General features: G+C 34.1%; 1 protein-coding gene across 1 annotated transcript; it reads right to left on the reverse strand.

Annotated features, from left to right (window-relative positions):
• Window positions 1-20547: 20547 nt before the first annotated feature.
• Window positions 20548-23238, reverse strand: LOC7484714 (COBRA-like protein 4). The gene is made up of 6 exons (XM_002318538.4): window positions 23019-23238; window positions 22840-22919; window positions 21982-22438; window positions 21733-21886; window positions 21351-21610; window positions 20548-21235 (listed from the first exon to the last, which is right to left on the reverse strand). The coding sequence occupies exons 1-6, from the start codon at window positions 23086-23088 to the stop codon at window positions 20940-20942; spliced, it is 1317 nt and encodes a 438-aa protein (XP_002318574.4). The 5' UTR covers window positions 23089-23238; the 3' UTR covers window positions 20548-20939.
• Window positions 23239-26847: the final 3609 nt, after the last annotated feature.

Here is a 26847-nt window from a genome sequence, read left to right on the forward strand (position 1 = left end):
ACCTCTTTACGGATGTTTTATTGTGTTCTGTTGTTCCGACCTACTTTTATTCTTGATGGCAATTTGGCTTATAATACCACATGATCTTCTTTGTCAAATGAGCTTTTTTATTTTAATAAGATCATGCATTTTCTTATATCCACAATGTTTCTCTGTTTTCTTTTATCTTGCATGCAAATAACATATTTACACGAGCACACCTTATAGTTTTAGAAACCCTAAAAGTTCCATCAATTCATGAACTCAATGTATTAAGAATAATTGGCCAAACTTTGATAATATAATTGCAATTTACTAGGTTAATGGAAAATTTTGAGAAAACTTGGAAACCCACTAGTAAAGAACTAGAAGTAAAAAAATTAGGTACTAAACAAGAAAAAAAAGAATTAAAGATTGGTACCCTTATTATACCGAGGAAAGAGATGGCCTAATCTCTTTATTACATGAATATGTTGATGTTTTTGCTTGAACTTATGCTGATATGCCTAGTTTGGACAATGATATAGTGGTACATAGGATTCTCTTGATGGAAGGGAGTAAGCCAGTTAAATAGAAAACCAGACGAATGCGTCTAGATACGCTGCTTAAGTTGAAGGCAGAAATACAGAAACAGTGGAATGCAAGATTCCTAGATGTGGCCCATTATCCTCAATGAGTGGCTAATGTAGTTGTAGTTCCTAAATAAGATGATAAGATCAGGGTGTGTGGATTATAGAGACTTGAACAAGGCATTGAAATAAATCCACCATAGTTATGAACTATTAAAAACTTGCATATTTTTTAAACCATGTTGAAAATTGTTCATCTTGTAATTAGAGAATTTGAGCTTCACTAACATTTGGGTTTTGAGATATAATAATTGATAATGTTGCCTACAAGGAAGTTACTAAATTTAGTTTATATGAGAAAATGGTTTAAAACTATATAATTGTAAAATTGACATACTAAACCAAAGGTCTCAATTCATCATAGTTAAATAACATATAATTATGTGCTTGTCTGGATTCGATGTCTATCAAATATATTTTCCCTATTAGTTTGTCATCCGGGATAATAATATATTGACAAATTCTCACTTGAAGATAGTTCACCACAATCATCATTTCTAGGAATGCAATTGATTCTTGTTCTCAAGTAAGACTTAAAATAATATGAGGTAAATAGTAAAATCTCTTTAATAATATAAGTGACATGACCAAAAGATTGATGTCTTCTCCCAAGTGCAGGAGTGTCAAAGTAATAAATAACCCGGCAAGACCGGGGTCGAACCACATGGAGGTTAACTATATAAATTATAAATAATAATAACAACAACAACAATAATAAGTTAAAGAGAGCTTTGAGATGTGATATTGATGTAAGGATTAAACAAGGATAAAATAATTATCAAGGTTAGAGGATCCACTAATGGTATTTCAAACAAATATAGTATATAATATTTTTATTACTCAACTAGAAACCACACACAAAGGAGGTTCCAATCAGATTATAAATTGTTAACATGATTACATTTGTTATCTTATTCGAATAATGCTAATACTTGTAAATGTTGTCAGGCATTCATGATTATAACTTATGTTAACAACAAATCAAGTTCCTTTTATAGCACAGGTGTCGGTTATACCATACGGTTGGGCTATGAAAGTGCCAATTATTTGTTGTACCAAGGGTTATACAACATAAATCTAGATTAACCATTTAACAAGCAAAGTATTAAAAGTGAACAAGATAACAAATATAAAACATGTTAGTATCAAACATTAAGGTCCATGTTGAGTTTATATTATAATTATTCTTACACCATTAGTGTAACTTTTTCACCTTGACATGATAAACTTAGCTAAACATAATGAAAGAGAGAAACATAAATAAACAAGGAAAGGAAATGAAAAGCATATAAGCAAGAGATTAATATAAGCAAAACTTAAGCATTACAAAATATAAAGAGAGAGCAAGAGCATGATCTTGATCTGAAAAACAAGATGCCTAAATACATGGCAAATGCCTCTTTTTGTAGGCCAAAATTCGGAACTATTGATTTGTTGAGTAATTGTTGAGTGGGTGGCCACATCTTGACTTGGTGACAATCCTTATCTTCTTGTCTGCCAAAAAATCATTGATAACGTCATAATTTGAACAGACTTGAATCATGAAAGTTCTAGGAAATTGTCTCAGCTTTCCAGGAAAAAAAAGGGTTGAGGTCATTTGGACTTCTAGAACTCGAGATATGGGCTAAACACTGAACAGTGTCTGGGCTGCAGGACAGATTCAGACTTCTCCGTTGTTGCTACAATTTGGACTTGAAAATGGCCTTTTTAAATCTTGGATTCCTATGAAAGTTTTAGGCATATGTCTTAGCTTTTCATCCATATAAGGCAGACCTAAATCCAAGATCTACAGCTTCAGATGACCCGATGGCCGAACAGTGTTCCAGTTTGGACTGAACCAACATCTCTTTTCTAAGTTTGGCCCTCTTTTTGTCATTTCAATTTCCGTACTTAAACTCATCAATCAATCCTTTCATTTATATAATAGGCCTGCATTTAAGATGAACATTTCCCATAAATTAAAGGTATCTTATGGTATCAGACTTGTTATTATAAAACATGCTTTAGTTAAGGAGTTATTGATACTTCAAGTGCGAAATGATGATATAAAACCTTGATAAAAATGCACTTTTAAGTACTAATCACACCCCCTAACCATCTTATTACTAGTCCCTAGTAATCAAAATGTTAAAATAGAAATTTTTTTTACAAATTCCACAAAGCAAGGCATTCATCATTCAACTTCCATTAATCTATCCAGATAAACAAACTCTCATTAAATTTATATATCTGCTCAATACCTCTTAAACAAAATATTAATAAACCTTCCTTTTTATGTGCTCAATGTATGAAAATATAGATGATGGGGCTTTTATTGGAAGAAAACAATATTCTGTTCTAATGTTTAAGGTTAACTTCCTTGGGTTGAGATTATTATCTTCTTCTTTTTTTCTTTTTTTTTCTTTGTTCTTTCTTTTTTCTTTTTTTCAATATATATACATATACTTAAAACACAATGCATCTTTAATCCATGTAACGAGCTTTCGGCTAATGACTCCCAGACCAGTTGGTCTTAGGGCATTGGGTGTTGAGACACCCCTACGAGCTTAGTAACTCGAGTTGCAGATACTGATACATAGATAGTGCAATGTTTGATTCCCTTAAGCTTTTCTCCTTAACCCATGTAACAAGCTTTGGGCCAATAGCTCCCAAGTCAGTTGACTTTAGGGTATTAGGTGTTAAAACACCCCTTCGGGCTTAATTGCTTAGGTTAGGGAGGCTACGAAACCAAACTTATCTACGTTTTTATTATCATCAATATTATCAATTTGTTTTTTTTTTGAAAATTATATACTATCTATTTCCCTTAGTTGTTACCTTTAACAAAAGAACATAAATAATGTAATAATCCAATATGCAACCCACAATCATATGTTAAAGTGTGTGTGTGAAAATGAAGGTTTAAGAATACTTGTTAAATGAGTATATGAGCAGAATCAAGTGATAACAATGCGAGAGTTTGTAAACCTGAATATTTCAAGAAGTATTCTGATAGACCTTGATAAGACTATTTACTAAGATGCGTCTTAAGAGTCAATAAAATTCCTCCTTACTCTGCCATCCTAATAACAGTTTTGTCAAATGGTTTTAATAATAGCAAAAACAGTTAGGAAGTTAGTTTTTTTTTTAATGTCAACTACTACTCTCTCCCCCCAACCAAAACGAGACATTGTCCTCAATGTCCTAAGGTAGAAAGATAGAGTATAGAAGTCATCACCTGAAGCAGCGAACACTGACAATCCTGAAACACACTTAAACAAATATAAGAGATAACAAAACATAAAAAAATATTATGTTATTAATAAAACCAAAAGACACAAATTTTTACAAACTATGACTCAAATTGTAGTTGTGATTGTGGCTCACATCTTCCCTTGGTTTTAAGTCCAAGAACGGCTTAAACGCCCTTTATGGGTCGGGGATAGGCTTCCCTTCCAGTTTTCTTAAAAACTGGCAAACATGGTTTTTTTTAGTTAGATTCCCAAGACTATGTCGAGCATGTTCTTTATGGAAATGGGGTCATAAGTCCTGAAATGCACAATGCACATCTCCACCAGGATATAAAGTAAATAAAAGATTATCTAAAGATTCCTTATGTTTTGAAATAAATCCTGACTTTTGACAATTCTCACAAGCTTTGCAGAACATATATGTGTCTTTGAACATGGTGGGCTAATAAAATCCACATTGTAAGATTTTTGCAGTTGTCTTTTTTTATGAGAAATGACAACCACATGCCTCAGAATGACAAAGTTTAATGACACTACTTACCTCATTATCAGGAATGCATCTTTGAAATATTTGATCAGGATAATATTTGAATAAGTAAGGGTCATCCCAATAAAATTTTTGCACGTCGCTCAAAAACTTTCTTTTGTCTTCGGTACTCTAGTGAGCTAGCAAAAATCCTGAAGCAAGAAAATTGATATTTTTAGCAAACCAAGGCATTGAACTAAGAGAAAGTAAGGATTCGTTAGGAAAGTAATCATCGATTGGTGTGATGTCGGATGTCGAATCTGTTGTCAATCTTGACAAAAGATCCGCATCAACATTTTCGGTGCCTTTTTCATCCGTGAATTCTTCCTGAAAATAAATCAGCAAATCTTCAGATTCATCCAACTCAATTTTACTCAAAGTAGATTCAAGTTGATTATAAACTAATTCTTCAATAACATCTACTTCTTGTAAATCATTATCATCTCCAGGTTGCTTGCAAATGTTAAAAATATTCATCTCCAATGTCATGTTTCCAAAAGATAGCTTCATCAGTCCATTCCTACAATTAATCAATGCATTAGAAGTTGCAAGAAATGGACTTCCTAAAATAACAAGAAATGAATTACATGCTTCAACAGGTTGTGTGTCCAAGACAATAAAATCCACAAGATAAATGAATTTAGCAATTTGTACTAACACATCTTCAACCATTCCTCTAGGCACTTTTACAAATCTGTCAACAAGTAAAAGAGTTACAGAAGTTGGTTTTAACTCACCTAGATAAGACTCTGAAAAACTGAATATGGAAGTAAATTCACACTAGCTCCAAGATCAAGTAAAGCTATTTCAATTTTATGTTCTCCAATAAAGCATGAAATTGTAGGACAACCAGGGTCTTTATATTTCAAAGCATTATTGTTTTGAAGAATGACACTTACTTGTTCTGCTAAAAAGGCTTTCTTTTTCACATTCAGTTTTCTCTTCACAGTGCACAGATCTTTTAAAAATTTAGCATAAGAAGGTACCTATTTATTAGCATCCACCAAAGGTATATTGATCCTTACCTGCTTGAAAGTTTCAAAGATTTCAAAGTTGTGATTGACTTTTCTTTGTTTGGTCATGGCATGAGGAAATGGAAGTGCTGACGAAGAATCAGTCTTTTCTTTACAATGTTCAGATTCAACCTCTTCCTTACCCTCAGAGATTGACTCATCATCTTTCTCACAACGTTCAAGAATGGGTTTTTCAATAACCTTACCACTGCGAAGAGTAGTGACTGATTTAACTTAATCCATGTGTTGGCTTTCAGAACTACTTGCATTTGCATTGTATTGCCCCTTTGGATTTTGTTGTGGTTGAGATGGAAACTTACTTTTCTCTTGAAAACTGAGAGCAGGTGTCAATTTTGCAAGAGTATCTTTAAAATCTGTCATGCTTTGAGCAAGTTGAATGTTGATTGTCTCCTGCTTTTCAATGATGCATGTAATGTTTCCTCAAGATTTCTTTTAGGAGGGGGAGCATAAGGAGGTGCATATCCATGGGAATTTTGGAAATTATGGTGTGCTTGAAATGGTGGTTGTGAAGTTTGTGCATTATTGTTATCACTCTTCCAATTGAAATTTGGGTGATTTCTTCAACCAGGGTTGTATGTTTGCGAGTATAGGTTATGATCGGGCCTTTGGAAACTGTTTAAAGCATGAGCTTGTTCATGGAGACATTTCTTAAAAGAAGGCAAAGTTGGACAGTCATTGGTTGAATGTTCATTAGTTTCACAGATTTGACACATAATGTCTTGAACAGATTTTAGTTGACCACTCTTTTTTAATTCTAGTGCCTCGACTTTTCTAGCTAAAGATGCAAACTTGGCTTGGAGGTCATGATCTTCTCTAAGGTTGTACATACCTCCACTAGATGTATGAGGTTGAGTTTTACTTGGTGCCTGTAGTGTCCTAATTTTACGCATTTTCAGCTAACAAGTCTAGGTACTCCATTGCTTCATTAGGGTCTTTATCCTCAAAAGTTTCATTGCACATCAATTCAACCATTTGCCTAACTCTAGGAGTTAACCCTTCATAAAAATGTGAAACCAATCTCCATGTTTCAAAACCATGATGAGGGCAAGTATTAAGCAAGTCTCGATACCTATCCCAACATTGGTAGAATATTTCTCCTGGTTTTTGAGTGAAAGTGATGATTTGTCTTTTGAAAGAGCTTGTTCTGTGAGATCGAAAAAACTTTTTTTTAAAATTGTTGTTGCATTTCATCCCAAGCACGAATGGATCCAGGTCTCAAATTTTGTAACCATGTTTTAGCTTTATCTTTTAATGAAAAAGGAAAAAGCTTTAACATGATGGTGTTCATGCTACAATTTGAGTCATTATAGGTGTTACAGACCTCCTCAAATTCCCTTAAATGCAAGTATGAATTTTCTAAATCTAAGACATGAAAAGAAGGTAAAAGTTGAATCATGCCTGACTTAAAATAAAAATGAGATGCATCAGGAGGAAAAACTATGCATGAGGGTGCACTTGTTCTTGTGGGATTGATGTGGTCTCTAAGTGTTCTCACTCGGTTATTCTCATTATTCTCATTATGAAGCGACTGATTATCTTCTTCGGCTATATTTTCTGAAAATGATGAGGATACCCTACAAAGTCTACCACTTAAGGTACGTGACCAAACTCTCATGCACGTGTAGGAAGAGAATAAAAGGAAGAAGAAAGCAAAAGAAAAGGAAACAAAAACAAAACAAAAGAAACAAAGTTAGATACACGAAAAGTGAAAAGAGAAAATAAAATAAATATTATAATTTGTACAAGAATTTACATCCCCGGCAACGGCGTCAAAAACTTAACACGACCAAAATATTGATGTCTTCTCCCAAGTGCAGGAGTGTCGAAGTAATAAATAACCCGGCAAGACCGGGGTCGAACCACATGGAGGTTAACTATATAAATTATAAATAACAACAACAACAACAATAATAAGTTAAAGAGAGCTTTGAGATGTGATATTGATGTAAGGATTAAACAATGATAAAATAATTATCAAGGTTAGAGGATCCACTAATGGTATTTCAAACAAGTATAGTATAAACTCCTTTTATTACTCAACTGGAAACCACACACAAAAGAGGTTCCAATCGGATTATAAATTGTTAACATGATTACATTAGTTATCTTATTCGAATAATGCTAATACTTGTAAATGTTGTCAGGCATTCATGATTATAACTTATGTTAACAACAAATCAAGTTCCTTTCATAGCACAGGTGTCGGATATACCATACGGTTGGGCTATGAAAGTGCCAAGTATTTGTTGTACCAAGGGTTATACAACATAAATCTAGATTAACCATTTAACAAGCAAAGTATTAAAAGTGAACAAGATAACAAATATAAAACATGTTAGTATAAAAAATTAAGGTCTATGTTAAGTTTATATTATACTTATTCTTACACCATTAGTGTAACCTTTTCACCTTGACATGATAAACTTAGCTAAACATAATGAAAGAGAGAAACATAAATAAACAAGGAAAAGAAATGAAAAGCATAAGAAAGAGATTAATTTAAGCAAAACTTAAGCATTACAAAATATAAAGAGAGAGCAAGAGCATGATCTTGATCTGAAAACCAAGATGCCTAATATACATGGCAAATGCCTCCTTTATAGGCCAAAATTCAGAACTATTGATTTGTTGACTAATTGTTGAGTGGGTGGCCACATCTTGACTTGGTGACAATCCTTATCTTCTTGTCTGCCAAAAACATCATTGATAACGTCATAATTTGAACAGACTTAAATCATGAAAGTTCTAAGAAATTGTCTCAGCTTTCCAGGAAAAAAAAGTTGAGGTCATTTGGACTTCTAGAATTTGAGATATGGGCTAAACACTGAACAGTGTCTGGGCTGCAGGACAGATTCGGACTTCTCCGTTGTTGCTACAATTTGGACTTGAAAATGACCTTTTTAAATCTTGGACTCCTATGAAAGTTTTAGGCATATGTCTTAGCTTTCCATCCATAGAAGGCAGACCTAAATCCAAGATCTACAGCTTCCGATATGACCCGATGACCGAACAATGTTCCAGTTTGGACTGAACCAGCATCTCTTTTCTAAGTTTGGCCCTCTTTTTGTCCTTTCAATTTCCGTACTTAAACTCATCAATCAATCCTTTCATTTATATGATAGGCCTGCATTTAACATGAACATTTACCATAAATTAAAGGTATCTTATGATATCAAACTTGTTATTATAAAACATGCTTTAGTTAAGGAGTTATTGATACTTCAAGTGCAAAATGATGATATAAAACCTTTATAAAAATGCACTTTTAAGTACTAATCAATAAGTCTTTCATATCGAAGCCTTAACATGCACTTTGTTTCTAAAATTTTTCTTTCGGTTGAAAAAGTGTTTGCATTCAAGTAATTAGAGATGAATAACTAAATCTTGAAAAAAAAAAGATCTAATTATTTAGGATATCCCTAACCTTTTGAATGGATACACCTCTTTGTACTGCATAGGACCTCTAACTTTTGCCTTATATACCAAATGTATAAGCAGATGCTCCATTGAGTCGAGGAAGGAGGAGGGAAAGATCATTTGAAGATTACAAATTATCTTAATAATGTTCATTCCAAGTTGCTCCTTGTTTTGGGTATGCAACTTATTCGAACAAATATCTCCAAAACAATGACTAATATTTATAAGTGCATCCCATATTATTTTTTGTAATAAACCCCTATAAATAATTGGAATGAGTATTAGCATAAACTCATGGTTGTCATGATTTTTTATTTCATATAATTTGTATCCCTCTAAATTCTTAAATCTAGCTATGTTTGAAGTATATTCATCAGGAAATCACAAACTTTTAAGTCATTCATAGACTAAAAGTTGTGCATCTTTGTCTACGACGAAGCTGGCTTTGAGATTTGCAACATGGAACCCATCATTAATCAAATCCATATTCCCATGGTCACAATGCAAAGCTAGATCCTTTATAACTTTTATATTATCATTTGTTTTCCCTTTCACGTCCATAATCATGTTAAAGATTTTGTCAAACATATTTTTCTTGATATGTATAATAACATCCAAATTATGATAGATAACATTAGTCTTCCAATAAGTAAGCTCCCAAAAAATACTCTACTTTACCCAATTATGAGTCACACCAAAACTAGGGAACTTTTGCTTCCTATAATGAAAACCAAATACAATGCCCTCATATTTCGCAACTTCATCATATAGTTTTTCACCCAACAATACAAATGATGTAACATCCCTTTCAACTTTACTTTTCAAGAAGTCATTTATGTTATTTCTAAATCAATGATGACTTGGCAATAACCTCTGATGGTAATAAAAAAAGGAAGAAGTTTTGCCATTATTGATTAAGGTAAATGTCTTATTAATTTACATGCAATATGGGCAAACTAATTTCCTATGTGTAATCCAACCCAAAACCATTCTATATGCAGAAAAATCATTTATAGTCTACATCAATGTTGTCTTTAAGAGAAAATTTTGTTTTCTTGAGATGTTATATGTCAGAGCCTCGACTAACCATAACTAATTTAACTCATTAATCAACAGTTAAAGACAAACATTTATATTCCTACCTGGATTATAAGGACTGGTATGATCATAGATAAGAACATGAATTCCAGCTTCATACATATCTATAGGGGTAAGTTGTAACCGTTAGTATGACTAACCAACAAGAATAAAGTGCATCAAGGAACCTAAATGGGTTAAATCCATCATTACACAACCCAAGATGTATGTTTTACAGTTCTGTTAAAAACTCATAATGTCACCCTATTGAACCGTTTCTAAGCTTAATCATAAAAAAGGGTGCACTATGACTCCATCCACTTCATCATGTAAATGATATCATATCATGTCATGTCATGTACTCAATAGTTTTTGTAGACATAAATAACCTTTGCAATCTAGAAGTGATTGAAAAGTATCTTAATTTTTTGTATGCGATAAGAATCTTTGCTCTACCGCTATTAGATTTATACCAAGCATGTTGACAAGTTTTGTGTTGCATAAAATTTGTATATTCATTATAGTATAAAATACAAAAATTTGGACATATATCAATTTTTTGATATCCTAGGCCAAGAGACTTTATCATGGATTTTGCAGCATATAACTCATCTTTCAACCTATTCCCTTCAAATAACATGTTTTTTTTCCCATTCAAGGATCTGATCATAATCAGCCTCACTTAACCTATAATCTGACTTGATGGTAAATATTTGTGCAATTATTGACAATTTATTATGAGTAGTGCATCCATCCTATAATGCACTACACTATTAAACAGTTTTACCGACGGACTAATTCTGTCGGTAACAGGCATGAACTCCGTCGGTGAAATTATTCCCGACGGTCTCACTGACGGAATAAGACCGTCGGTATAATACTTGTCGATAATTCCCATTTTCGTCGCAAATAAAAAAAACCACCCACCGACGGAACACTGACGGTCTTACAGACGGATACGCGCGCCAAATTTATTTTTTCCCGCGAGAACATTACCGACGGACTACACCCGTCTGAATTTTCAATGGTAATTACCGACGGATAATCCGTCGGTAATTATGGCATCGGTGGTAATTGTTTGGCAACTCTCTGTGAAATACTGACAGATAATTTTCGTCGGTAAAGCCGTCTGTATTTAAACACCGACGACAATATTCCGTCGGTAATTATGGCATCGGTTGTAATTGTTTTGCAACTCTCTGTGAAATACCGACAGAAATAGTCCGTCGGTAAAGTCGTCGGTATGTATTTAAAATATATATAAAAAAATAATTTATTAATAGTAAAAAATCTTAATAAACAAATAAAATTGGATTAAACATTAAAAATATAAAAATAATGTTAAATAATATTCATCCAAATATTCATTACAAATTTAATGTGTTTAAAAAACAAAATTAAACTAGAATAGCGGCGGAGCTGGAGGAGGAGGAGGAGGAGAAGGAGGCTGGTTGTTCCCGGGACCGTACGACCAAAAAGGAGCTGCACATGTATCATCACCCATCTTTGATCTCATCTCCATGACCATTTGACGGAGCTGATCATAATTCGTCGAGAGTTGTTGATATTGTTGTTTCAAGGCAATGAACTCCTCAGACTGGGTGCTCGATATTGATGGAGAGCTCCCAACGGTTGAGACACTACGGGCCGACAGCAAGTTTTCGGCCGTAGTGTTGGAGAGCCCGTAGACCCGATTTTTTTCGGGTCCACCAGACGATCCCATCTCCATCCACAAATCTGGATCGAAATCTGGATGGGTCGAAGGATTGTCCCCATATCTCTCCCTCAACCGGCTATTATAGGTTTCCTGAATTTTTTTTAAAAAATCATCATATGCAATTCAAGAAAATAATAACTTACAAAATAAAATGAATGAACGAACATACCACGAAGTGCTGAGCACGGTTGTCCACGAACTGCTGCACCTCCTTTTGGCGGTCTTGACTCCGCACATGCGTCTCTACAAACAGCTCCATTGGACTCGGCTCACGTCCAAGAGACGCAGTCTGTAAGAAAAAAATAGGTTAAAAGTTAAATATATTATAAGGAACGACAAATTAATTAACAATATATTTCATTAAAATTAATCTTACCATCCGCTTTGCATGTTCACTGAATGGGACAGATCTGCCAGTGTGCATGGTCACCGAACCATGAATTTGCCGGTTCCGGTTGTTGGCGCCGGACTGTGAGCGCCGTGAGAACCGCTCTGAGGTCACGTGCTCAATATATGCCGTCCATATTTCCCCCGAGATGAATGGCGGTTTGAATTCCCGCCAAACCGCCACCTCATTCCATCCTTCAAGACCGTTATCCCTCGCATGTCTTTTTGATTTTTTTTTGTGTCATACCAAAAATCACGCAACCTACTTCCATAGTAAAAAAATAGAATTTAAAACATAAAATTATAAAACAAAAATAAATATTATTTTCGATGTTACCTAGTTGTCGCGTGATTCTGCCATACCCTCCTCACAACATTGTTGTTCGCCCTATCCCACTCAAATTTGTTCTGTGTATATAAATAATTCATATAAAATAAAAATAGTACAAGATATAAAATTATAAAAATAATTTATTAAAAATAAGCTGGAAATTAAAAGTTAACACCGACCTGAAATCGCTTAAACCATGCATCGATATTAAGTTTCCACTCAGGATGTCTGGAAACCTAGCGCCATTGAAACAATGGAATCTCCATCGACGATTTAAACGTCAATGTTATAGCCCTTGCAGCCTCAATGTTTGTGAACCTAAAATTAAATAAAAGTAATAATATTAATTAGTTGTTCATAAATTATGTTATAAGTATATATAAAAAAAACTAAAACCTAAACAAACTTACATTAAGAAGTCATCCTTCCATTGTGCCTGGTACTTGTAGGTGAATTGACCCCGCTGTGAAAGCACACCGCTTCTGCGCTGTGAAACCACGCTAGAAGAGGCAGCATCACAAGTTGGCGCAGATTCCTCGCCGTGATCAGCACCTAAGGATACGTCCTCCTCGTTGCTAGAAGAACTAGCTGCAACCGTCTACTGACGACGTGCTGTAGATTTCATTCTACGCATCTACACAAATTTATACGAATAATTACATAATTAACTTCGATTATTTTAAAAAAATTCGACAGAGTCTCCCCTATACTGGGAGGTCCCAAGTTATCGACAAAATCATATTACACTTCCAATTTTATTTCACATCCCGATCCAATCATCCTGGATCTCAACCCAACTTATCATCATCATCAACACAAAACATCTTATTCAATAACATCATATAATGTAACTCAAGTAAAAGAATCAATTTCAACTATGAACATTCATTGTTAAATTGGTACTTAGAGTTACAAACATTAGATTAAAGTCATATATTCAAATTTACGGATTAATATTACATTTCAAGTTTTAGAAGACAAGACTCTTAATTTATAAATAATTACATGGTCAAAAGCAAAAGGTAACTAAATCAATATCATTCCTGACACGACCCTAATGGACCTCAAAATAGAAATTAACGTGTACACATAAATATAAAAATGTAATAACAAGCAATAACAATGACAGATAAACAATAATATCCTAAAATTAAGATAAACTAATTAAATTTAATTCTATATTTCAATTAACGTTTAAAACATAAATTCAACAATAACAATTATAGCAATACAAACAATAATATCCTAAAATTAAGATAAACTAATTAAATGTAATTCTATATTTCAATTAACATTTAAAACATAAATTCAACAATAACAATTATAGCAATACAAACAATAATATCCTAAATTAAGATAAACTAATTAAATGTAATTCTATATATTAATTAACATTTAAAACATAAATTCAACAATAACAATTATGACAATACAAACAATAATATCATAAAATTAATAAATAAAATGAAAAAACCAAAAAACACTATACAAAACAACCTAAACACAAAACAAACAATACACAAAACTAAAAAACACTATATCAATTCAAAATAAATTTAGGAATAAAAAATGCTTACCTTAATAGTGTGTTGAATTTAAGATTTTATCTACAAACAATACACAAAACAAAGAACACCAAAAAAAATAATCATAATTAAAATAAAAAAAATACAAAGATAAAGAAAAAAGAATACATACCTTTTAAAACTACCACCAAAACAATAAAATCTCTTCCAAAAACCAAATAGAAACGGAGAGGAGAAGAGAAATGGAGAAGAAGAGAAACAGAGCCGAAAGAAAAAATGAACCAAATGGGGGGAGGGGGGTTTTATATAACAATTTTTCCGACGGTATTACCGATGGAAATTTATTGTTGCCGTCGGTAATTAATTGATATTCACACAAAAAAAGTTCAAAAATCCCGCCAGACTTTTCGATCCGTCGGAAAATCCGTCGGTACTTGTGCCGACTGATATGCGTCTGACATGCGTGCGCTTCGGGATGTGCGTAATTCGTCAGTGATTGTGGCACAATCCCGTAAATTTTTTTCAACTCTCTGTGAAACCGTCAATATTTCTTATTTTTTGTGTATCCCCTTCACAAAATCTTGAATTGCAAACTTACAGCACACACAACACAATAACAAGAGCTGACCATTAAAGAAAAATAAATATTTCATGTTCCAAAATATTACATTATAAAAATAAGGCTTTAGAACATGTTTAGTTAGTCAGAATTTTCATCTTCGTCCTTAATTGAATTGTTATCATCAGCTTCATCGCACTCTTCAATGTGGTTATCATCTTCTTCAACAACATTCTGTTTTCCACTAGTAGAGCTCAAAACAACATTCAACTCCTCTGCGTCAACATCAACAAGACTATCGTTGAAAACATGAAAATTCAAATTTTCTTCTAAGTCAATCGAAGGAGTAACTCGGTATAGTTCAACCAACTCACTAGCTTGAAAGACTTCATTTATCACACTTGTGTCTTCGTTCTCATCTTGAACAACCTCGACACGACCCTTGGGTGTTGTTTTTAAAACGGATAACCAATCAACTCTTGATCGGTCCTTTCTAAAGGAAGGGGTGTATGTATAATAAACTTGTTGGCATTGCTTTGCGAAAACAAAGACGTCGTTTACATTGCGGTGTCTAGCTTTTGAGTTGATTTCAACGAGACCATAATGATGATCTACTCTGATTCCTCTATCAGTTGTGTCATACCAATAGCATTTGAATAAAAACACTTTATTTTGCTCGCTATGATATTGTAGTTCTATAACCTCTTCCAATCTACCGTAGTAGTCAACTTCAAACTCACTAGAAGTCGATCCCTTAATACAAACACCGTTGTTGTATGTCTTTCTTCCATGCCCGTATTCTTCAGTATGAAAGACATATCCATTGAGAAAATACCCGTTATAGCACTTGACTTTTCTTTTAGGGCCCAGGCTTAGTAAAGACAGTGAAATAGCAGCACTACCTCCCATTTGATAAACCTTGTAAATTAAATACAACAATAATCAATAAACGGATATTATGTAATATTGACGTACAATTAATTATATTGTAAGAGATAATGAGTTTGTGATAGGACTTATATGTGTTCTAAACCATGTGGCAAATTGTTCATCTTGTAATTGAAAGATCTGGGATTCGGTCAGCTGTGAGTTATTGGACAGTAAGTATCGTCGATGTTGCCTGCAAGGTTGTTCCAAATTATATGAGTTTATGGTATCACAAAATATAAATAGTACACTCTTGACAAAGTTTAAGTCGAACATCTACTTATTTAATAAAAGGTCTCAGCTCATCACAGTTAAATATGACACAATTGTGTGCTTGTCTGAACTCTATTTTAGACAAATATCTTCCCCTCACGGCATTTTTAGGTGTGGGTCGTTCAGGATTGGAGAATATTGACAAGTTCCCACTTGAAGGCACTTCACCACCACCATCATGCCGTGGAACACGGTTGATCCTCGTTCTCAAATGAGGTTCGAAATAGTATGAGATAAATATTGAGATCTCCTCAACAATATAGGCCTCACATATTGACGCCTCAACATGCGCCTTGTTCTTAACCTTTTTTTTTTAAAGATTGAACAAGTACCTGCATATATATATATATATATATATATATATAATTAATAAAAAATTATCAATTAAAAAAACATAAAAACATTTAATTATGAATTACATAGCTCCTGTAATATCTAACCTCTTGAATGGATACATCCATCTGTACTTGACCGGTCCTCCAACTTTTACCTCAAACAGTAAATGTATGGGTAGATGCTCCATTGAGTCAAAAAATGATGGAGGGAATATCATCTCAAGTTTGCATATTGTCTCGACGATATTCTTTTCAAGCCTTTCAATGTGATTCAACTTGCTGGAGCATATATCTCTGAAGAAATGATTGATCTTTGTTAGTGCATCCCATATCCCCTTTGGCAACAAATCAGGAAAAGCTAATGGGATGAGTGTTTGCATAAACACATGGCAGTCATGACTCTTCATTCCATATAATCTGCATTCCTCCGTATTAACCAGCCTTGATATGTTCGAGGCATGTCCATCGGGGAAACGCAGACTCTTAAGCCGTTTGTAGACTAGTAGTTGTGTGTTTTTCTCTAACACGAAGCTTGCTCTTGGTTTTGCGACCCGCGACCCATCACAAACCAACTCCATATTTTTACGATTACAGAACACCGGTACATCCAATCTAGCCTTGATGTTGTCCTTTGTCTTCCTCTTCACATCCATGACAGTGTTGAAAATGTTCTCAAACACGTTCTTTTCAATGTGCATAACATCAAGGTTATGGTGGAGAAGATTGGTCTTCCAATAAGGAAGCTCCCAAAAGATACTTCATTTCACCCAATTATGGGTCAAACCAAAACCAGGAAACTTCTGCTTACCTGATTGGAGACCAAACACAATGTCACCGTACTCTGACACAAAATCAAATAATTCTTCACCGGAAAGACGTGGGGGTGCAACATCCTTTTCAACTCTGCCAACAAAGAAATCATTTTTGTTCTTTCTGTACTTGTGATTCGGCGGCAAGAAATGACGGTGATAGTAAAAAAGAAGAAGCTTTACCCCCGTTTATTAGCGTGAATGCCTTGTTGTTCTCCATACAGTATGGACATGCTAGCTTTCCATGTATGCTCCAACCAGAAACCATTCCATAAGCTGGGAAATCATTGATAGTCCACATCAAAGCCGCTCTCATAACAAAATTCTGTTTCCTCGAGATGTCATAAGTCAAAGCTCCAGAGGACCACAACTGCGTCAACTCATCAATCAACGGACGAAGACAAACATCTATATTCCGTCCCGGACTGCTCGGACCTGGTATGACCATAGATAAAAACATGAACTCCGGCCTCATACACATCCCCGGTGGCAAGTTATAAACCGTCAGTATGACCGGCCAACAAGAATAAGAAGCAGCAAATGACCCGAATGGGTTGAATCCGTCTATACACAACCCAAGACGCACGTTCCTTGATTCAGCTGAAAAGTGAGGATGCACACTGTTAAAGTGTTTCCAGGCTTCACCGTCAGAAGGATACACCATCACTCCATCAACCACATGGTGTGATTGGTGCCATGTCATGTGCTCAGCAGTCCTTGGTGACATGAATAACCTCTGCAATCTAGGTGTGATTGGAAAGTATCTAAGTTTTTTATATGCCACGAGAGTCTTCCTTCTACCAGTTCTGGGTTTGTAATGGGAATGCCCGCATGTCATGCACTCGGTCATCTCAGCATTTTCAAGGTAGTAAACATACAGAAGTTAGGGCATATGTCAATGTTCTGGTATCCTAAACCGAGGGGTTTCATCATGGACTTGGCAGCATAGAAGTTCTCTTTTAGCCTGTTCCCTTCAGGTAAAATGCTTCTCGCCCATTCGATAATCTTGTCATAACCGGCCTCACTCAACCCATGATCTAACTTGATGGTGAACACCTGTGCTACGGCTGATAATTTATTGTGGTTCGTGCAGCCATCCCATAATAGTTCGTCAGAATCTTTCAACATATCAAAAAACCTTTCTGCATCTGCATTAGGTTCTTCTTCTACGATTGGACATTCCCTGACATTACCTTCACTCATTCTCATTGCATCCATAACCATATTCCTGTAAGGATTACTGTTCTCATTTCCAACTTCATGCATGTTGCTAGCACTAGAAGTTGACCCAACCACCTGTTCTTCCATGCTCTCATCAGGAACAAATAGTTCTCCGTGTGCATACCAATACAGGTAATCCTCCATGAACCCTTTGGTTATAAGATGCATCGTTACAACATCTTGATACAGAAACTTTAAATTTTTACACTTCCTGCATGGACACCTAATACCGCCATCAGTAAAATTTCTCGGAATAGATGTTGCGAAATTAATAAAACCCTGAACATCGTTACAATAATCCATCCTCCGCAATCCTTGGGGTGAGTCCCGATATATCCATGAACGATCATCCATGACTTCTATTGAACCTCTATAAAACATAACAAAAATATTGGTTTTCCCCGACATTATCCGACAAACTAAAAAAACACTTATGTTAAATATTCATTATCAATTATCAACTATCAATGTTCATACATACAAATTTATACATATATAAATTTACGAAAATCACAACTTCGCAATAGAATTGATAACAATTAAAACAGACCCGTTAAACAAGCTATTAATTATTTATTTCATCACAACACATTTAATTCGGTGTAATTCAAACAAAATTTCAACAATTTACAAACAAATATAATTTGACAAAATCTAAAACAAACTATAACAACTACAAAATTATACATTCATATTACAAGTTTCTTTGACAAATAACAATCAAACAAGTACATACGTTAACAAAATACATATACTAAAAAAACAATAAAATTCACATTTAAATGTTAAAACTAAAAAGGATAGATTTACTTACAAAAAAATGATAAAATCCACAAGAAACGGATATTGTGACCACGTACAAAAGTATAAGAAACTTGAGTGCTTGTGTTGAGAAGAGTGGAGAGTTGGGATGGGTGGTTGGCTGCAGTTTGGGAGGGGAGAGGTGGGATGGGGAAGAAGAAGAAGAAGAAGAAGGAGAAACAGAGGAAGAGAGTGTCGACATAGGGGGTACGTATATAATGGCTTTTACCGATGGAATCACCGACGGAATGTATCCGTCGGTGATTCCGACGGTGAAAGTGCCACGTCACTGTACGGCTATCTCGGTTTGAATCCGTCGGTAAAATCGTCTGAAAAAACTCTACGTCACCACACCGTTGCATCTTTCCAAACAAACTGTATAGGCCGTCAACGATACGGTCGGTATTTACCGACCGGATCGCCGATGGAGTTATGCCGTCAGTATATACCGACAGAATTGGAGACGAAATTATTTCCATCGGTAAGAATTACCGACGAAAAAATTACGTCGGTAATTTCGTTGGTTTTCGCCGGTTTTCTGGTAGTGATTGTTCATTAGAATCTTTAAAAAATTCAGAGAACTTAGCTGCATCTATATTAGGTTCTTAATCTACAAGGATGTTATGTGAATCTTATATAAATAATCTTGATTTATTCTCATTGCATCGATCACCATACCTTTATAAGGATTAATATTATCATCCACAAACCTATATGTTGCTAAAGTTAGAAGTTGAGTCAACCATCCTTTCTAATATGGTTTAATTTGTAAGGAATATAGGGTTTTCCGTGTACTAACTAATTTAAGTATTTCTCGATGAACCCCCTTTTAAGTTGATGCATCATCACAACATCTTTGTAGTGAAACTTTTTATTTTTGCACTTAGCACATGGACATCTAATTTTATTTTCACTAATATTATTTGAATTAAAAAGTACAAAATTAATGAAACTCTCAACTATTTGAAGATACTTTTTTTTTAAAAAAAAAATTAAATTCACAATCCAATAACTATCCAACACTTCATATATTGAAACATGATAAACCCTAATTAGTATCAATTTCACACAAATTCAATTTTCCATCAAAATTTGAATTTAACAATAAAATTGACAAAAAATAATTGGTACCTAATGAGTTATCCATCATTTATTCAATTCAACTTAGTCAACCTAAATTAATACCTTTGAATTATTATCAATTACACAAAAATAAATTTTCTCTAAATTTCTAACTTACCAATAAAATTGACAAAATATAATTGATACCATTAAATTATCCATCATTTCTTCAATTATAACACACAAAATTTACAAAATCAAACTTAATTTCATCAGATAACATATAAGATTCATTTCCCCCAAATCCTAAACAAACCCTAAAATACAGATCATACATTAATACAACAAAATTATCTAGGAAAAGTTGTAAAACACTTAAATATATAATTACACTATAAATTCCACAATTTTTTTAAATAAATTAATTTAAAATATAAATCAGTTAAAAATAAATAAAAATGGATGAGAGGGGTCACTGTTTTTTTTTTTTTTAATTTTTTTTTTATGAAAGTGAGAAGTGGAAAGGATGTGAGAAGACTGTCGGTCTTTAATTCATTTAAATTTGCTGATGAGATTTCCATCAGCAATATTAATATGTCAAATCACGAACGATGATTTCTGCTACTATTACTAATATAAATGGACGGCGGGAAATAGATTGAATCTACAATGAAACTTGTCGGAGCTTATTGATAGAAATCAAACTCTTAAGGTAAAATTGAAATAGACAATATAAATTAATAACCTCACGGGAGGCGAATTAAAATTTATACAAATATAAACGAGCCACGGACCCATCTACCGACAGTATTCTCCATCCATGCATTAGAATACATAATCTGAGAGAGCACCTGTTCATAAGTAAATCACATATATGTTAATCTCCCGAGTCGTATTTTAATAAACTACAGCGAATTCTACACGTCGATCCTTATGTATATGATTTCCAGCGGTGCTTCATCTTTCTGTAAACCAAGTGGTTTATTTTCAACATTTTAATTAAAAAAAAAAAGGACAAAAGGTTGGTACATTGATAAGATGGCTCCTTGTCTTCATAAGAACTTCCCAATTAATCCTATCCAGCTAGGTTCAATATCTACTAGAACAACGAACACCGAAGGGCTAGCAAGATGAGAATTAGAAATATTGCTGGTGTTGAGGAGGCTGTTGGACTGAAAGGAGCAGAGTTGGGTAGAAATGGATATGAATCAGGAGGAGGCATCATACATTCATCACCGTTGAAGTAAATTCTCGAAGGGAAACCCCAGCCATGCTCCAATGTGTATCTGCTCATGTCCTTTCCAAACAGAATCTCTGATTGAACATTCCCATTTTGCCCGGCTTCCAGGAGCATGTCATTCTTATTTTTGTTCCCATAAAACATGGCAGTATCGTCTGCATATAGGAATGCTTGTGTCATAAGAAATGAAAGCACCATTACCAGTGAATCAGAACTATACACAAATAAAAGAAACCATGTAAGGTGGATTTTCTTGGACTTTGGACTTACTTATGGTATTGAAGAGCATAAATGACTTGTAGAGAAAGCTATAAACTCTGGTTACATTGTTGAGGTTTGGATGCTGAGCAACAAGAGTCCACTGTGTGAAATTCTTCCGATAATTGAAATTGGTGACTGTAATCTTCACACGCCAATACTCCTTGTAGTTGGCCTTAACATGCCAATGCACCCGGATTGGGCACATGTGTGAAGTACACTGAAGCATTGATGTACTTGCTTCTACAACACTTGAAATTCTGGAATTGCTCCTGTTATTTTACAGTTCAAATACATGAATCAGAAACAGAGACACATCTAACAGAACGAACACACTAATCGATGCAGCGTGAAATACATTTAACTTGTTTCTCAAGTGAGTGTGACTTCTTACATGACACAGCTAGTATTTTCATTATTCTGGCACCCACAAGAACAGGACGGACAGGGAGTGATCTTAGAGTTGTAAAAGGATGACAAAGAAACACAACAGGAGGGATTCTTAGACACAAGCATTTGCGAGTAAGAGCATGTCACAGTCCAGGTCACTGCAATATTATAGAAACAGATAATCAAAGAATCAGAACTCTATACGCAGGAACTACACTGGCCAGAGGAGATTTTAAGAGGAAGACCAACTCACTCATTGCTTGTGTTTTTCTCTGCCCATCACTTGAGAAGAAAACTGAAGGTGAAACAATTGTTGCTGCACTGCACGTATAGCCTGGTCCTGGACCAAGCAAAAAGAAATTCTGGGGCAGTGCAACTGTTGTATTGGATGTACCAGAGAGACCAACACTGAGCTGAAATGATGAAACTGCGGCTGTAGGATCTTGTCCCCAAGATGCCAAAACACCACCCTTGCAGCAATCAGAATACTGTTGGGTTTTAGGGACTCCATGGAGCAAGTCAATAACTGTAGGATTTCTCTTACAGCAGTGTGGAATGTTGCCTTTGAAATTGGAACAATCTCCTTGATCAGTGGCTTGGGCTCCCACCATTGACCAAATCACTTCTTTCTTAGCCCATGTCCAGCCTAATGTCCACCCTGGGCTCATTATTTGCCGATACATTTGAAAGTTATTCATCGACACAACTGCCTAAAAAATATCTCAATTTCAGTGACTTCAAATCAGAATACATAAGCTAATCGATGCTCTTCTCTTCAGTTGGAAACTGCATGTTTAAATTTTGACCAAATTTTACGAGTTCTTCAATGCAAACTGAGTACCCTTGCTAACTAAGAGGCAAGCTAGTAATGTAACTGATAAATCCGCATATATGCTGTTAGAACATGAGCAGATTCTAGCCCTCTACAATGCTCTAGTTTGCTAATTTTCTATTTGGTAGCTGCAACTATAGAATAAGAGTTCTCACAAGTTCAAGACAAAAATGAATGGCAATATAATTGAGTACTTTGCATTGTGCTTACTTTATGCTGATAAACTAGCCGTAGCATTACATAATACAAATATATGAAGAAAAATGAGATGACACTCACAACATAGCCATCAGGAGTCCAAGACAGGATATCCCATTTTATATTTATGCTCCCATTGGGATCCAATGGATCGTAAGCCACTGCAATAACATGGCAAGATAATTAAAGAGGGAAATAAATATTCAGCAGAATTTTATCAAACTTGCCTAATGTATATTTCTGAGAGCTAGAAGGGTAACCTGCACATAAAACTGTCATGGCACAAAAAATAGTCAAGACAATCGAGAACTTAAGCTTATCAAGTTCCATGCTCTTTCGCTCGCTCTTAGTTTTGCCTAATTGTATTAAAAAGTCTAGTATTTATGTAAGGAGGTAGGATTAAAGATATGAAGGTGATATTCTTTGTTTGGTAGTTCCATGTAATATTCTCCTGTTATATTCACAGCACCTTCAGGGCAGAAGAAATAATAAGATGGCTAAAGAATGGCTTCATATGGTAATGTCATGTGATGTTAAGTCTGCCACTAATTTATCCTGCTAGGTACTATTGATTCGGGGTACGGGGCGCTAGAAGATATAATAATAGCAGTGTCCATCAATGACACCAATGAGGGGGAACATCTCTCTTTCATGGGCAGATTATATGAATTAAATTGGTAGTATGGTTTCTCAAAGAGTTATATAGAAGAGTTAATTGTATTTTAATATATTTGATAGATATCTATTTTAATAATATAGTATGCCAATTTAAGAAGTAGGTTCCCTGGAGAGAAAAGCCATATATAGCTCAGGTAACAAGGATTCCACACACACACATAGATATATATAAATATCACACGTTTGTGTATAATGAATGAATATTAATATTAAAGCGTCCCTTTGTTTCAATTGAAAGATCTCTTGCCAGTTGACAAAATGCCTATTGAGAAATTCCACCCTCTCAGTGGCTTCGCCATTTATAAAGATGGTTTCTCAAAACTATTAGAGATAAGTCACCTCATCATTCTTGATGAACCGTACAACTTGAAAGGAAAAGCTTGGAATTCCCTTCACGAATAGGAAAAGCCATCCAGACATAAAAAAATTGAAAAAGAATATTAAATAGGTTTAGTCAACGAGGCCACGACAAGATACAACCATGTTCACATCCACCACTTGGGCTGAAGCTCTTCCATTGTGAGCTGAATACCCAAAGTCTGTGATCCACCACTATCAGTTGATCGTAATAAGAGGGCTTGACACGTGTTTAGCTGACAAATTCGTTTTCTCACTCAATGGTCCATGCGTGTCGGTTGTAATGTGAGCTCGTGGGTTAGAGCATTAGGAGCAGCAATGTATTTCCTTATGAAAAAAAAAACAATATGCATGATATATCATTTTATAGGTACAAGAGCAGCAATATTTTTCTTTATGATTTTTTTTTTTTAAAAGGATGGCCACCACACACCTTATTAAACGAAAAAAATAAAATAAAAGAACTAGGTACATGGATCCAGAGTTTTTAAACCTGGATCAAGGTTCGGATCATCTAAGTTAACCATATTTTTTTTAGAAATCAAAACGACGTTATTTTAGTTAAAAAAATAAATATTCAATGGATCGGAACCTGGTTTTTTACCAGGTCTTGCCGGGTCAACTCATTGGGTCAGCTGAGTTTTTGACTTCTCTTATTTTTTTTAAACCCAGCCCGGTTCCAGCCCCGGATCAGCCGAGTCCTGGGTCGACTCGCCGGGTCGGGTTTCAAAACTATGCATGGACCTCCCTCGAGCACTCGTATTTGGATTTTATTTAAATGACCATTTGGTTTTTTAGTTTTTTTTATCTTTTCTTTTCTTTTTTTATTTCATCATTTAATATGAGATTTGTGTTTTTTTTCTATTTTTTTTAATTTCATCCTTTAACATGAGGTTTTTATTTAATTTTATCATTTAGTATTAAGTTGATGGTAAATCATTTTTTTTTGTATTTTTTATCATATAATGTTTTTAGCCTTATTTTTTTTAATTTCATCCTTTAATATAGAGTTTTTAATTCTTTTTTTTATCTTTTTTTTAATAAAAAATTCATCATTTAAAATGAGGTTTTTATTTAATTTTATCATTTGGAGTATTAGGTTGTTTTTTTTTCTTTGGACCTACCTAGTGAACAACATTACATCAGGAAACTCTCACACAATTTAATTTAAAATCTGACCTATTAAGCAAATAGTCAAGTCAAGATTTTTAAAATTTGAACCGTTATACCAAGTTTTATGACATTATCGAAAAGATTTTGTTAATGTAGATATTATTGTTTTAAGTTCAATTTTTTTATCCTTGCCATAACTAGATAACGGTTAATAAACTAATTAATAAATACTCTAAAACCCGTAGGTCATTTACTGTAGTTCAATCCATAGTGAAATGTGTCTTGGGTTATAGTAAAATAATCATTTTACCCTTTCCCTTTTGATTTTTGAGGCTTAGTTTGAGGGTAGGATAATATTTCACGTGTGTAAAAATACTCTTTTACTCTTAAAGTCAACAAAATTTAGAACAGTTGGCTAAGGCAAGGTTATTAAAAATATTTTTTTAACACGACATGGAATATACAATATTAACTCGGATCGTAAAATCGTAAGTAAAATATTTTAATTGATTCTATATTGAAAATTCCAGTCAAATAGTAAATAATAATATAACACAATTAAAATGAAAATGAAATAAACAATATAAAAGTCCAAACACCTTAAAATACATATTTCAAATAAAAATTCATACATGATTTAAAAAATTTAAAAATACAATACAATACAATTATATTCATAGAATTTCATTAACTAAAAATTAACAAACAATCTGTTGGTGTGTCATGTAAACTAAAAGCAACTTCATTGACTTTATCTTCCTCGTTATTTCTAAAACATTCATCAAAATCTTTATCATCTAAATGATTATTACTGTTACTACTAATATCAACATCGATATTATGAACATTAATGCTACTACTAGTATCAGACAACAATATAATGTTGCAAATATTATATGTTTTAAATTATAGTCAAAGAGGAATCTACCTGAGAGGAAAATATATGAATGAATAACATGTCTGTGTACATTTCTTTTGAATGATTTTTACCAGTCACTTCGGCTAAACAAAATGATTGGAGTCATAGAAAGATGGACAGTGGTTAGATTCATTTTGATTGTGTTAGCAAATGTAGTGTTGAAGGCCTTTGACCCAGGTGTTTTCTACTCAGCAATATCTACAACTCCTTTCCTGCTCTCTATCCAAGCTGTCATCTCTTGAAAAATTGTAGATAAAAGCCAGTTACTCTAATTATTAATTCCACTAACATGAATCCTTGAAATTCTTAAATGACTAAACCACTGAGGATATTGATCTAGATAAAGTGGAATGATGTAGAAGGATACATGCAACTAAATCCTTGAAATTCCATCTGTTTCCATAATATTTCATTTCTGCAGATCAGAATATCTGCAATCTCAGGATGAATGTTGCATGTTCCTGGTCCTAGAGTTTTCTTCTGGAGGAAATCTAGCTTCTTATCTTCAACAACATGGGAGAGTTCAAGAGAAGATTGCTAAAAGATTACGCAACAGATGGGTAGCGGTCATTTGATATTTGTTTCACAGTACAACATATGAGTTGCTTGTATCACATCTCTGTTTACATAATTCTAATCTCGATGATTTATATGGTTCAATGGATGGTTTGAAAATTCTGCAGAGCCATCATATTTTTCATAGAGACAAGAACTAGAAAGGACTAGTGGAATGTATATGCAGCTCCGGCTAAACAAAATGATTGGAGTCATAGAAAGATGGGTTCATGAACTATAAACAATAACAGAAAATGATTGGACCATCTTGCTTACATAAGTTAATTGCTCCCCATTTCTCTTGTTTTTGTTCTTTTCCACTCTAGTAAGTCAGTCAATCTTAGATAAACAATAACACCTCTCTACTCTTAGTTTCTTTATGTTTCTACTTTCCACCCATGTATCGTTGTGAATCATGTGTGGACTGATTGAATTGTTCTCTACCATGTTATTACGAACCTAGCAAA

The sequence above is a fragment of the Populus trichocarpa genome, chromosome 12, assembly GCF_000002775.5.
Source record: "Populus trichocarpa isolate Nisqually-1 chromosome 12, P.trichocarpa_v4.1, whole genome shotgun sequence".
Classification (NCBI taxonomy): Eukaryota; Viridiplantae; Streptophyta; class Magnoliopsida; order Malpighiales; family Salicaceae; genus Populus; species Populus trichocarpa.